This window comes from Idiotropiscis lumnitzeri, chromosome 8 (genome assembly GCF_059441095.1).
Source record: "Idiotropiscis lumnitzeri isolate Australia: NSW breed Sydney's pygmy pipehorse chromosome 8, RoL_Ilum_1.0, whole genome shotgun sequence".
Lineage (NCBI taxonomy): Eukaryota > Metazoa > Chordata > Actinopteri > Syngnathiformes > Syngnathidae > Idiotropiscis > Idiotropiscis lumnitzeri.
The window spans coordinates 12,293,003-12,307,590 of NC_142398.1; the positions used below are offsets into that span (position 1 = coordinate 12,293,003).

At 39.3% G+C, this 14,588-nt stretch overlaps 1 protein-coding gene across 2 annotated transcripts in view; it reads right to left on the bottom strand.

The window, feature by feature from the left end:
• The window catches only part of LOC148332203 (alpha-1,6-mannosylglycoprotein 6-beta-N-acetylglucosaminyltransferase B-like), an 82,511-nt gene extending 81,010 nt beyond the window's left edge, over positions 1 to 1,501 (bottom strand). For both annotated transcript variants that reach the window (XM_088303567.1, XM_088303566.1), the window contains exon 1: positions 1,012 to 1,501. Coding sequence is in view for 1 of the 2 variants with exons in the window: in XM_088303566.1 (XP_088159692.1) it covers positions 1,012 to 1,079 (68 nt within the window). In the remaining variant the exon portion in view is untranslated. The remainder of the gene's footprint in view (positions 1 to 1,011) is intronic.
• Positions 1,502 to 14,588: the final 13,087 nt, after the last annotated feature.

Sequence of the window (14,588 nt, forward strand, 5' to 3'; positions counted from 1 at the left end):
GGAGGGAGGAATTAAAAAAAGGAAGGTGGCACATTTACATTTACATTTAATTCTAAAACTAATCTAATTATTGTTGAAAAAATAAAAAGTTTTATTTTTATTTTTACGGAGAAGACTGCAGATGTTTTCAGTCCACACGAGCTAGGATGCAAGCACTTGGGCTGTGTTTTTATGATGACTGTTACTGTGTATTGTGTTTAGGGTACCAGGTATCGGTAGTGGACCGATACTGGCCATAATTCAAGGTATCAAAAAAAAACAAAAAAACAATATCTTCCTGACACGCTCCACAACAGTAGTTGGCTCTATACTGCAAAAGTTTGCCGATTCAGGATTTTCTATATTAGTGCAGTCAATTTCTGTTCATGTGTTTTACTTTTCTATGTTTCGTACTGCATTTCATATAATTTCAAAAAATATATTTTAATACTCTATACAATGGGATGGTTATTTGTTTTTTTTTCATAATCTTTAACAGATTTGATAGTATTGATGGTATTATTTTTTTTTAACTTGTGTCAAAGTTTAATTTATTTTTTCTATATTCAAGAATTAATGTTGAAACTGTTACAATGGATTATAGTATTATTTGAAAAAAAATAATAAAAACTGTGATTTGTAATGAAATTTGAGCATACTACACCTCTGAATTTTAAAGTTAATTTTGGTCCCGAAAGTGGTATTCGGAGTAATAAAAAGTTTGACAACCGACTGCACTGACATCATTTAATAATATAATAGCTGATCGGTGTACAATAGCTGATTCCGAGCCAGCATGAGTACTCAATCATAGCACCCTGACGACTCATTGGACTCAGGTGAGCCAAGTAACCACCAAATACCTGCAAGTACCTGTTACACGTAATCACGTCAGAGCCGATCGGGTCCGTATAATTCGCGAGTGGTCAATTTTAGAACTCACCTCAACGCTCCGATGTGACAACAAGCATGTGACAGTTAAATCAGAACGTCGAGACGAGAGGAAAACGAGGTTTGAAGTTGGTTCCTTACCTGAACGGCTTGAACGTCACGAGCCATCTTCTGACCATAATTTTGCCGTCGGTGGTGACAGTCATCATTTCCCAAAACGAGCGACCCCTGACATGGACGCGAAGATCCCGGCTTGCAGCATGTGCCGACCAAACATGTTGACAGCCTTCCAACTGGAGAAATGGGATGAATTTATGACGCAATTTCGCAGGTAGAAAATTAGAAAGTTTTATCCAGTCTCCAGGTGTCTTTGGACTTGATTTTTTTTTCAATTATTTTTTTTTTTGCAGCGGCGTCTAGAGAATCCGAGGTGATGACGCCGCAGGTTGTTTTCTTACGCCTTTTAACGACTTTACGAAAACTACGTCCGAGAACGTAGACTGAGTTGGCAAGCGTCTGCTTCAGCTCGCCGGAAGCCGCGGACGAGTTAACGCCGCGCTTCGATAAGACGGTTTTAACTTGTCACAGAAGCCCACCCGAATGAGCCGACGCTCAGTGGCTCCCGGCGATGTGTGAGCTTCACGAGTCAAACTTAAACTACGGATGCACACGTTATCCGGTAATTATTTCACAATAAAGTGTCCATGCATGCCTCACGCCAAACCACGCAAAGTGGCGGGTTATAAACTACAGACAATTATTATTATATTGTATTTTAGTAGAATAATAACTAGATATAACGCGAAAAACGCCAGAAAATATAAACGATTAATAAATACAAACTCTTATTTTTAAAAACACTAAGCTGTTTTCTTTCTTGTGTTCACATAACTTCCGGGTATCTTCACGCCAGGCTGACTCGCGGTATGGCGCTCTCCGGCTGGTCACTGACGGACCTGTGAGGCCAGCGTTTAACCTCTGTAACCAACCTGAACCTGTAGTACCAATACCGCCACCACTACCACTAGTAAATAGTAATAATCGTCAGACACAATCCTTATAATCACCATACTGTCCAATCGTTTATGAGTTTAGTGGAAAAATAACTAACAATATTTATTCATCCTATGCTGTGCTATGCACATCACCTCTTATTCAGATTACACTTTGAACTAGTTGGCACTCACCGTCACTTTAAAACAGAAAACGATCCACACTCACGGTCAGGTTGAGTGAGAACTAATTAACCACGCAAGTCTGTCAAACTACTATTGAAAACATACAATAATCCAAAATATCTAAACAATGTTTACTTTAATGGCTAACTGGAACCGAACCACACTGAAACACTGCTCCTCTAATGAATTTTTGTCTGGTAACTGTATTATAATAGATCTTGTTCCAGAAAACACACACGTGTTTACCCCACTGACAATCAACATTGTGCCTTAGTAATCATATTCCAACACTAATTATCGCATATGTCGGTGTCTGGCTAAATTGTCTAAATTGCATCATTAGAAAATGGGCAAAAGGCAAGTGTTGTGCCCTTTTTTTTCCCCTGAGGGGAATGATTTAAGAACCATGGAGAGCGACATTCATCGTAGCCAGGATACAACAGCGGCATCTAGAGGGCATTAGACGCCTCGAGAGGAATACATTTGTTCAATTCCTGGTAAGATATTTCAGTTTCATTCAATTGCAAATGCACATCACACCACACAAGAAAACGAAGCAGTATTTGGGTGAAAGTGGTGGAAATGCAGAAGCACAATACCACCGGGCAACAGATTGCAAACAAGAGTGACATCCTCCTTCTTGTGCATCACTTACTCCTTGACACTTTGACTGACAGCGAACCACCCACGCGAGCTGTCCGGATAGGAGAAATAGTTCTGCTCCATCACCTGCAATACACTGGGTAAACATCTGATTTTTACACGTGTTTACTGCACTAGTGGACAGTGTTGGGGGTAACGTGTTGCAACGGTAACGCGGTACAGTAATATATAACGTTTAGGCAGTAATTAAATAATAAAACAAGGTAAAACAGAAAACGTCCACACTCACAGTCAAACAGTGATGAATGAGAATTAACAAAACCAGGAAAGTCAGGCAAACTAATATTGAAAATAAAAAAAAGAAAATACTGAATAATGTGGTAGTGTAATTTATTACATTTGAGATACTCATAATACTTTTGTGATAATACAGCTACTGAGTCTAAACGTTACTAATTCGAGGCCACATCACACATTCAATCACATAATTTGAACAGGTGAGCAGTTTGTTTCGGCGAAATCTATTACTAATTCTTTCACCAACCACAATCAGAATCTATTGACTGAGTTTGAATGTATCTGAGCACGATTGTGTTCAAATATCAATTGCTTAAGTGGCTATACGTATATTTGTTTTCCATTATGCGTTAGCATTAGCGTTTAGCTGGTGGACTAAAGGCTGTGTGCTTGTTTCAATACACAACACAAAATTGTCTTTTTTATGTTTAGTTTGACAATAAACATTAAATGGGAGTCAAGTTCGCGCCTGCATGTCAGAGCGAAAAATAAAACAACAACAAAACGTCGGAGTGAGGACTTGTATCCCGGAAAACTCGTCATATTTCAAGCCAAAGTTGTAGATTTTCAGCATTGAATATACTGTACTGTATATGAAAAGATGACTTGCATGTGCAAGAGCCCATCCCAGCTGACTTTGGGGTACACTCTGGACAGGACACCAGTCAATAGCAGCATAAGAAAAATCAAGTTGGTGAAAATGAGGAATGACAGGAGAAAAGATTGCAATGAAAAAGACAGATTCTTCCATAATGAACGAAGGAAATGGCTTGGCGGGAAGTTGTGTCTCAGCCACGCTGCGGGTTGATAGCATGCCTGTTTGTACAAAGTTGGTCTGCATCAAATTATTGCGAAGCTGATTGACAGCACAGGTCAACAGCAGAAGGACAATTTGCATTTTCATTACGTTCACCATTGACTCGCTTCTCCTGTGGTTTGAAACGCTCTCTGGCGTATGCACTCACATGCATACACACACACACACACACACATGCCCGCACACACACGCACACACATTCATGCAAATGCGGGTACATAGTGGGTTGGTGTGCAGTTGGCACTAAGACCTACACACTTGCTCTGTGCTGATTTGACTTACCACAGCAAAGATAATCACCATATATAATAAACGTGAACTTTTGTCTTGATAAAATTATTTTTATGACTCTGTAATGTTAATGTGGAAGTCTAGCCATGCAGACAGATTTCATAATTTAAAGTCCATTAGTGGCTGGTTTACTTTTCGACTATATGAAATTTCATTATGTTGAAAATATTTTATTCATATTAAATGTACTTGAACATAACAAAATGAGTAAAATGTCATGTCAAAACTTTGCGTTTACTAAGACAATTTTCTATGTGTCAAAAAAAACCAAACATTAAAAAAAGGAAAAAAATTACTAAATTTCGGACTACAGTGACGTCGTTTCTTTGATGTGATGTGATGATATGGTAAATCTGACATTGTGAAATGTAACGCACATTTAATAACAACTAAATACACTGAATGAAAGAAGAATGTATTTGGAATAAATAACAAATTAATTAATAAAAAAAGTTTGCATTTAAAATATATAAATAATTGTTCAATGCAATGATTAACAACTTTCCTTATACAATAAATGATCTTCAAAGTATGAGAAATTTGAACTATAGCTGAATACATGTATTATACATTATGAAAATGTCTCTTTTAAACATTGAAGTATTATAATTTAGAAGGAAAATCATCGTGAGATTTCCATTGCAGCATTTCTGAGTGCAACACATGGTGGATCCATTCCCATGTGTGTATTTCCCAAAAACAGGAGCAATATGAACACGCAGACCCACTTCTTCTCTTGAGTGCAGGAACTTTTTGTCAAGCAGATTGTTTTGACAGACCAGAAGTCCTGTGAGCGTTGAGAACACGAAGGGATGCCATGGGGGGGTTGAAAAAGGCCTGCGGGGAGTACGCAGGCTTATGGAAGTGACACTGTGACTGACAGAGCCACCGTCCCGTTGTGTGACACAAGCGCGGAACACACGGAGGTGACAAGCTCCCCAATGTGTCTGCCCACGGGCTGCAAAGAGCTCATCTCTGCACTGTGACGATTTCACACAATCACTGCCAAAGCAGACAAAGAGAGAGGCTGCCTTTTTATGTCGCTCTCTTTGCTTTGCTCCAACACTCAATTTAACATCCCAAAGAGTTTGAACTGAAAGGATCTAAAGAGAATTTGAGTTGGAAGTAAGGTTTGTCATTTCACTGGACTAAAAACGTAGTAATGTCTAATGGTGGTTGAATTACACGGGATGTTGCTATGGGGGAAACAACGCTTTACAGGGGAACCTTGACTCATGAACGACTTAAAAGTTCTTCAACATGTGAGCTGTTGGCGCAATTCTTCAAATAAGACGCTATTACTTATTCTCCCTCAAATAGATGACTACAATCGGAAAATTACGCCATTTCATACACAGATATTCAAGAGTGGATTTGAACTCTGTTACTAGCCAAAACAGGAGCACCTATCAAAGCACGTCCATCTTAATAATTCAAGTGTAGAGTCTGACTGATAATTTTTCATACATACCTGTCTATACATAAAAGGGTAACACCTAATTAATGACCCAATGATAAATTAGTAACCAAATAATGAGAAAAAAAATAAAATAAACACTTTGTCACTATCACCGCCCTCCTTCCTGCATGTATTGAATCTCATCTTCTACCTCTTTGCTAATTGGAGTAAATTTATACACTGTTTCAACCCGACACAAATTATTCCACAGTTTGACTCCACAAATAATTCACTTCTCTACTCAAATTGCATCCTCCTTCCATTTCAATTATGTAATAGTTTTTGAATATTTTTAGAAAAAAATACACCTGTTGCTGAACCTGACCCTTAATTCAGGAACTACTATATTACATTGTATATAATAATAATAATAATAATAATAATTTTAAAATTATTATTATTATTATTATTATTATTATTATTATTACATCATTGGCTTTCTTGATTTCAGTGAAACCCCCGATCATTGAGGGATTTTGACAAAATGCATATGCCCCCATTAAACATGAAATCTGAATGACCCACATGCATACATTGTGCAGGTGTACCTAATGAAGTGTGCAGTGAGTAACTTCATGCCAGAAACTTCCACTGGCATTGTCACGCTCTAAATGATTTAAATTGTAAAGTTCACTTTGTAGTATCATGAAAGAAACACTAGAAACTCCATTTCCATTCAAGCCTCTTTGTCGCACTCCCTCGGCTTTTGTTTTCAATGAGCAGATCCTCATCTCTCTCTCTCACTTTTGGAGTAAAACATCCACATTCCACAACTCCAAAACCCTTTCCTGCGTGGAATGCCCTACTTGCTGCTGCACCAACTTCCTCCAGGGGGACAGTGGTGGAAACTCATCGAAAGTCGGTACGCGCCGCCATCACATCTTACCGCCTCGTCTTCTGTTGAGGAACCAAACAGCAGGGAAGGACAATGGTAAAACCCGGAACAACGATGAAGAACGAACACTTAAGTTGCTCCATTAGGGACTACATCAGACAAGCTTCTTATCTTAGCGCAAGTTGACTCCCTCTGGATCACTTTTGAAGCCAATAAACATCCATCTCTACTTGTCCTCATGCTCTCGTCGGGTGAAACATTGCAGTATGTGGAGCAAAGATTTCACCAATTTCAATTTTGGTTCTCAGAGAGAATTGTGATGAAATGTTGTCATCAGCCGGTGCCGGTGGCAAATGAAAAGAAGAACAAGAGTGACTGTTTCGATCTAGTTTCTACTTTGGGATGTAATAAAAAAAAAAGAGTAAAATCAATAACAGTTTGTAAAGATTGCTGCTGCACTGTGGAAAATATTTTAACCGCTTGGTGTGAAACACAGTGGGGGAGGGCAATAGGGACTGAAATCACGAAAGCCATTGATGTCAATAGGGCCTCTTTGTTTTGATGAGGTTATTCCCCACCACACTCATAGGAGCACAACTTCATGGATCATCCGTCGTAAGCTAGGACCAGAAATGGGCTCCCAATCCATCCATTATCCAATCCACTCCTCCTCACGAGGGTGCTGGAGCCAATCCCAGGAGTTTTCAGGCAGTAGGCGGGGTATATCCGGAACTAGTTTCCAGCCAATCGCACGGCACTCAAAGACAGACAAGCGTTCACACTCACAAACACACCTAAGGGACTATTGAGATTGTTCAATCGTCCACGCATGTTTTCGTAATGTGGGAGGAAACCGGAGTACGCGGAGAAAACTCACTCAGGCACTGGGAGAACACAAAGGAAGGCCAGAGACCGGGATTGAACCCTCTACCTCTGAACTGTGATGCGGACGTGCTACCCTGTCGCCCACCGTGCTACCCATGGGTTCACAGAGTTCAGAAAAGGTTGGAGCATACAATTTGCAAAATGTCACGATAGGAGGGAAAATTAAGATTCAGGGTGACTTAAGGGTCCCAACCAACCGGATTGATTATTTAATTGATTCATATTGGGATGTAACTCTATTTTGTATAGCTTTACTCTATTTTGGTGTAATTCCACGGTTGACCACTAGATGGCAAGTGTGGGATTTGTTTACTCGCTATTCCGATGGATAGCTATACTGTTACACTATACTTTTGTTATCCATTGAACCTGTTCTCTCTCAATGGACGGCGGACCCCGCGATACACACAGAATTGATGTGAATTAAAATGGATTGTGGAAAAAATTAACCCCGAAAAATTCTCATAAACCGCCCATATCTGTTTTTCATGAAAAATTAGGGGAATGGGAAAAAAAACAAAAAACCCTAAATAAAATCTTTTAAACTATTGAAAAATAAAATAAACACATTTGTGAAGCCACTAGGGCCGAATGCGGCTAATGTGGGGGTCTACTGCATCATACGTGTTTAAATGTGTTTGTTTGTTATTTCAACCATAAAAGTGTACCATACATGCTATTACAGTATTGAAATTTGTTTTTTTTCAATATCATGGATTTCTCATATTGGAGGGGTTGCCTGGAATGTAACCCCTCACGATAGAAGAGGGATTATCGTATGTAGTATATTTTCGTATGTAGTATATTTTCTTGTCCACTGGCTTGAAGTGGAAGATTATGATGCTCAACAATCTGAAGCTGGTATGGGTAAAGCTTTGTCACTCACTGAGGTATCAGCTGAATCAAGCATTTGCTGACTGAGCTTCTTTGCAGCACTCTGGAGAGACTTCCCTGGCTTTGCGCTAATGCCTGCTCTAGGAGTTTGGTGTTTTCATCAGTGGTATGGTTGGGCTTCCCCTACGTGGTTAGTCAAGAACAGATCCTGTCTCTTCGGTCAGCATAAATTGTACATGTTGGAGCAGTGTGCCTTACATGAAGTTTCTCAAACTGGCGCTGAACTGCAGTCGGAGACGGGAAAACTTTTTTGCCAGGTGGCAATTTTGCTTGCTCCAATGTCAATTGACAAGCCACGGGCACGGGAAACGGATAACCTTGCGTCGGTCCGAATAATACCTGAAGCGATGTGGAAAAAGGGATGTTTATAGTGACTTTTGGGCCACTCTGTAAATCATTAACAATATTATTGGGCAAACCAATTGGATTTTTATAATACTGCATAACATATGTTAGTATTAGTCATCAGTGTAAAGACAATTACTTTAAAACTAATTAGTGTCACCAATTGTTTTGTTTTTTTCCAGAGGATGAAATAACTGGTCAGATCAATGTAAAGCATCCATTGGAGTGGCGGCGAAACCACGAGGAAATACGCAAATCACATTTAAAAGTATGAACGACATTACCACCGATTACAAATACTGATGATATTAATAACAGCGTTCATGTAATGGTGAGATACCCAGGTATTAAAATTGCACCTCCCACCCATGCTGACAGTACTTGGGTTCATCGCTACACAAATCTGTACGTCTAGTATCATTCAACAGTGTAGGAGAGTAGATCGTCCTAAATAGGACAAATGGGCTGAGTCCTGCGAGAAGGCATTGATGCGTCAAAGCCTGCCATGGCCGCTGCAAGGCTGAAGGCTGGAGAGCCGGAGTGATTAAAGCAATGAATCACTAGTGGGAAGGTCTCAGCTTGCCAGCGTCATCGTACATGCGCAGCATATGAGGAGGATTTAATTATTCCAAAGAGTTGTTGTTTTTATTAATACTGAACAATAGATAAGGGCTATTTAAAATTTTGTCAAGCGAACATGGAGTTAAAAAAAATGACAAATACGACTGTGGTGAATTGACACACGCAAAATTGTGGAGCGTTCTAAGTTCAATGTCTATAAAAATGCAAATCGCCGCAGAAGATAATGCCTTCACACGCGGGTAATTCAGGTTCCACATTTTCACCACCCGAGAGATTGTTTTTGTGCTTGTTTGGGTGCTGCTGTTTTCGTTAACAATGAAGTGAGAATGAACACAGAAACAGGGAAAGAACAAGGGCAGAAGGGCTCACAAAAAATCAAAATCAGGTATAATTGACGCCTATTGCTTTTGATGATTTAATTTTTGTCCCTTTTAATGTGGCTCAGCTGGGTGGTGATGCGGCGCCCTAGAGCCCTCTATTGACGAGCCACCACTGTTGTGATGTTCCAATCAACTTCATTTTCTTTGCATAAAGTTGATTTGCTGTTACATATTCGTGTTGGTCAACCTTGCGCACTTAAAAATAAAATAAAATTAATTAACTGCAAGTAGTCAATGTACACGCAAACGGAAAAATATGTGGGCTTGCTGAACGGGTGGACAATAACTGAGTAGACATTTTTGTTTTATGTTAGCATTATGAGCCCTCGGTGCACCTTCACCTGACAACATTATTCCATTAGCAAAGCTGACTGTGTGCTTTTTTATTTCAACTTCTGAAAAGTGTTTTTTTTTTTTTTTTTTTGATACCAATCGAAATTTCATTATCACAAGGTGGCTTGACAACATCCAACTACGCACATATGGCGAAAATTATGAAACGTAAGTGTAAATATTGATTCCGCACTAACCACTGTTTCAGCCTGCATTGATGAGGAACAAAATGTTCTTAGTAATTTCATTGCAGAGGGGACTCAGGGTGCTTCCACCATAATACAGTACCAGCCCTACTTCACATGTAAAATGTTGAATAGGTGTATGATAATAGAACAATACACATAATCAAAATGACTCATTTAATCAAATAACTGCTGATGCAGAATAATAAAGTTAATAATAAAATTATAAAACACACTGTGGTCATCAAATGAGAGTGTGGTACGGCAAAATTAAGAGTTCCGTTATTCTTCGATATTTGGATGATGAGATTCTGTGATATTGGCCAATTATTGTAGTGGCAATGATAAGATAGCATAGATTCCTAACTGTCGTGTAAAAAGTTAACCACGCTTACGTTTGAAATGTGGAGACATAACGCAAGCGTATTAATGTGTGGATGTGTGCGTGCCTTTGTCTGTGCTAAACCGATGTCAGACTTTCAAGCTGTTTATTTAAAGAGTTGATTTTTCTCTCTTTGCAGTCCCACTAGGCGCTGGCAGCATTTGACCGATCAATAATGTAATTCTTAACCAGCAACTGCAGCACACCGTCCTAATTACCTCCTCCATTATCTGACCACGTCTCTCATGATACTGTAAGCAGCCTTTATTAAGGCCTCGGGCAAAACGCAAAACGGGGTGTGCATCCCGTCCACACAAATAAACACATACCGAAAGGAGTGATGAGAATGCACAAACATGCTTCTTCTCTGACCGCAAGACTCGCCGATAGAAAAGGCCGGCAACCTGCTTGCCCCCCCCTCATCTCCACTTCCTTCCCCTCTCTTCCTCTCTTTGTTTAATCAATCAGATCGCCATTAGCCAGCAGCGACTGCTTGCTCGGATATTGCACAGTCACGGGAGCGTTGCCATTTCGCAAGATGGCTAACCCCGCCACCCCCCCTCCCACCGTCTGCCTCATTGTGATAGCGGTGCAGCCCGGGGGAAATAAAGACGGCAGCAGCTAAATCAAATCCACAGCATAGTGAGGTGGATGCTCGAAAAGATACCTTTTTAGTCCTGATTTGATATGTTCATTCTATTGGCAAATCTCACAAAACCACCACCATGTCCTGACTGGGATATTTAAATGCACGTAGTAAAGACACAAAAGGTATCAATGCATGTCCTTCACAGTTCAATTAACATTTCTTCTATTCAATATAATACTCATTGGATCCCAAGGCAACAATTTATCTCTTCTAAGGGACAAATAAGTGCAGGTATGTTCCCAAGACGCAAAACCAGTGTCCAACTCAAAAATATCAAATCAGGCCTAAAGCACGTTTTATAATCAGACTATGCATGACTAAATAAAGCTCCTCCCTTCACTTATATTTTTGATGAAGATGATGCCAAAACAATATTACTGTATTAGACATGGCCTAAGTCTGAGCACAACAGCAAATAGGTGAGTTTTTCAGCAATTAACAGGTAGACACCCCCAAACAAATAGTGTCCAGAAAAACGCTATATAAATATGAAGCATTATTATTATTATTATTATTATTATTATTAATGGCAAACTGCTGATATTCAGGTTTTCACTTTAAATTGATTTAAAACAAATTAAAATTGGAAGTCTAGGTATCGCTCTTCAGGCGATACTTGGGTTACGTGCTACTCAGCCTATACACCGTTTCAACTTTACAACTTCCGAGTCATTTTGTCTCCATCCCCATAGTGTGTGTGAAAAAAGAAAGACTCCAGATATTTATTTCGAGATTTAGGGGCTACTAAAGCGTTAATTACGACTTACATGGAAATTCGGGTTACGTTGGCAACAAAGTAACGCAACCCGTTCATAACGTGAGGACCGGCCATATTTGCATTTTATTTTGCACTTTTGAAATCAAATAAAAATTAAGACATTCTTTTGAATGGTAATAATGTAATATAACTGTGATATTGGTATAGTTACAGTTTAAACTATTAATGTAGGCCATTATGAACCTTTTGTGGGCAAGGGGGGGGCCGACACTTTTTTCATCTATTCGTTTCATCCCCATCTTCTGTGAATAGGAGGGATTTGCTTTATTAGTACATCCCAGCGTTTGAACAAAAGACATCAGTATGCAAGGGAGCGGTATTATTTTTATGTGCTTTTCCACCTACGGCTGTGCTTGTTAACCAAGTTGTACTCCGAGTTGTGATAAAAAGTCATCGCTGTTGCGTTGTTCATCATCAGCTGTTCGCCCTCCTCTGCTGTCAACCTCGTGGCAGCTTGCAAATGGTGCCAGCTGATTTCAATTAGCTCTCTGCCAAGCTCCGTCGCTTCGTCCTCTCGGCTGAAGAGAAGCTTTAAATAGTCTGAAATAGCTCTAAGAGGGAATCGTTGATAAGAGACAATTGGGAATAGGGGACGCTGCCATAAAACGGCATGTTTTAGTGTAGGTTTTCTACTTGTTCCACAGTGACAAACACATAGTGTCCTATAAAAATGTGAAGAGGGAGAGTTAATAACCAGAGGGCTTTGCGCAGAGGATGGTAGGCTTTTTCATCAATTACCAGCTTCAGACCAGATAACGAATGGGGAAATGAAATGCAAGAAGACACATGCATCGCTACAATTGGCAATGCGTATCCGTAGTGTGTCATTGGGGCAAAGAAATATTGTTGAAAAGACAAGAGAAAATTCCAACATACAAGCAGGATAAGTGAAAAGATTTAAAATGGAACAAAAATGCCAGATACTATTTTTGGTTCATGGCTAAGCAGCAACCACAATATCAGTCACTCAAGGGAAGTGAACGGGAAAAAAATGGTGATATTGGTTATATTATATTTTTTCCCAATGCATTGAAATATTACAATGGAAATAATTCAAAAGAAATGTATATCCGAGGATGAGCATGATAAATCACATGTTGTTATTGATGACTAAAATTGATTTGTTTATCTGTGGAGTCTCAAGCGATGACATACTTCTGGTTGGGGCGCACAGAACATCGCGGATAGGCTCTCGTTAAAACTGTGACAAGCACAGTAGCTCAATATATATTTTATATCATGATTGTTGTTATTGTTTAATTTTTTTTATAGTGCCCCCCTGACGAAAACTCCACGACCACCACTGCATCTCAATAGTACTTTATGAGAATATTGACTCTAACAAAGGTTTTATGATGGTGACAAACATGGAGCTGATTATTTCTGTTTCCACTAAGGGTGGGAATAGTTATTGATTTGTTGAGTCATCTTAAAAATCTGGATTGTGTGATTGATTGTGTGTTTGTTTGATTGTTGTCATATCTTGAATGAAGTGACTCTCAACTCTCAACTGCTTCGCATCCCAAACTACAACCGTGACTTGAACTGTTGGCAAACGGCAACTTTTTGGCAATGCACATCAGCTCTACGTTTGTCCACCCAGTTTATACCGGCGACTGCCCTCATTAGGGTCATGGGTGACATGTCCCAATCTCATTTCTTCCTCTTAACCTTAAATGAATAATTAAAGGAAAAAAAATGGCGGTCTGGAAGAGTGAGTACACAGAGGCAGATGCAATATTTTTGAAATTTTTTCCAAGTAAATATTTCATATATCATCACCAGCTTAAAATAGTTTAAGTCATTTTTATGCCTTGAAACATCTCAGGATCCTGGCCACCTCCGAAATTAGGCTACACCATTAGTTAAAGTATTTGTTTCAGTTTTATGTGTTTTCTGGAAAAACTGAAGATCTAGTTCACGGGCCATTATTTCAGGGCGGTGACTATAATAGACAGAAGCTAATAAACACAAAATGCACATTTGAAACATAACAAATGTTTTGACATGGGTTTAGTTCACCCTTTAAATTCGTGGTGTTCTGTTCTTTTTCCTAATCTGAAAAGTGACGATTTCTGCCACGCTTCAGGGAAATTAGTCATTTGGAAAACGTTACTGTGGTGTGGGGCTGCAAGGACTTTGTGTAGTCATGTGACTTCCTGGCTCGGATTGACTAGTTATGTGGTGTCAAATGCCACCAGTGGTTACGATGGATTAGGGAAACAGTCATGTGAACAAAGTCCGTCTGCGAAAGCAAAACAGTAATACACGACGTAATGGAGTAAAAGTAGCGTTTATTCTTCACAAAAGAGAGTAGAAGTATGAATAAAGTCCAACAGAAAATCAATGGATAGATGGATGCGGAATTCATACTTTCTGGTTTAGCCTCTTATTATTGTTACTCCTCAGCTCTCTGTAGCCATTCACACACAACGACTGTATTTGCTTTTTAGATCATAAAAGGTGATTCAAATAACTGTCAGAACAAAGAGAAGCACAAACAAATAATTAATTACTTAATTGAGCCTATGATTTGCAACCTGTTACTTTTGGCGGCTTTTGAACCGATAGAGATTGTGGCTTCAATAAAATGTCAAGAATTGAAAGAAACACGCATGGCACATCATATAGTAAACACAACATTCATTGTCTTCACCCACACCCTTCTTGCTGAGCTCTAATCAATACTTTATATGGATTTCACCTTGCAACCCATTACAATCCTCTCTACAGCGAAAACACTGCTTTGCCAAACAGCACAATGAAGAAATTGTCCATGAAGTGGTTAACAACAACATCACTCCCTTCAGTAACTCTATCACGGC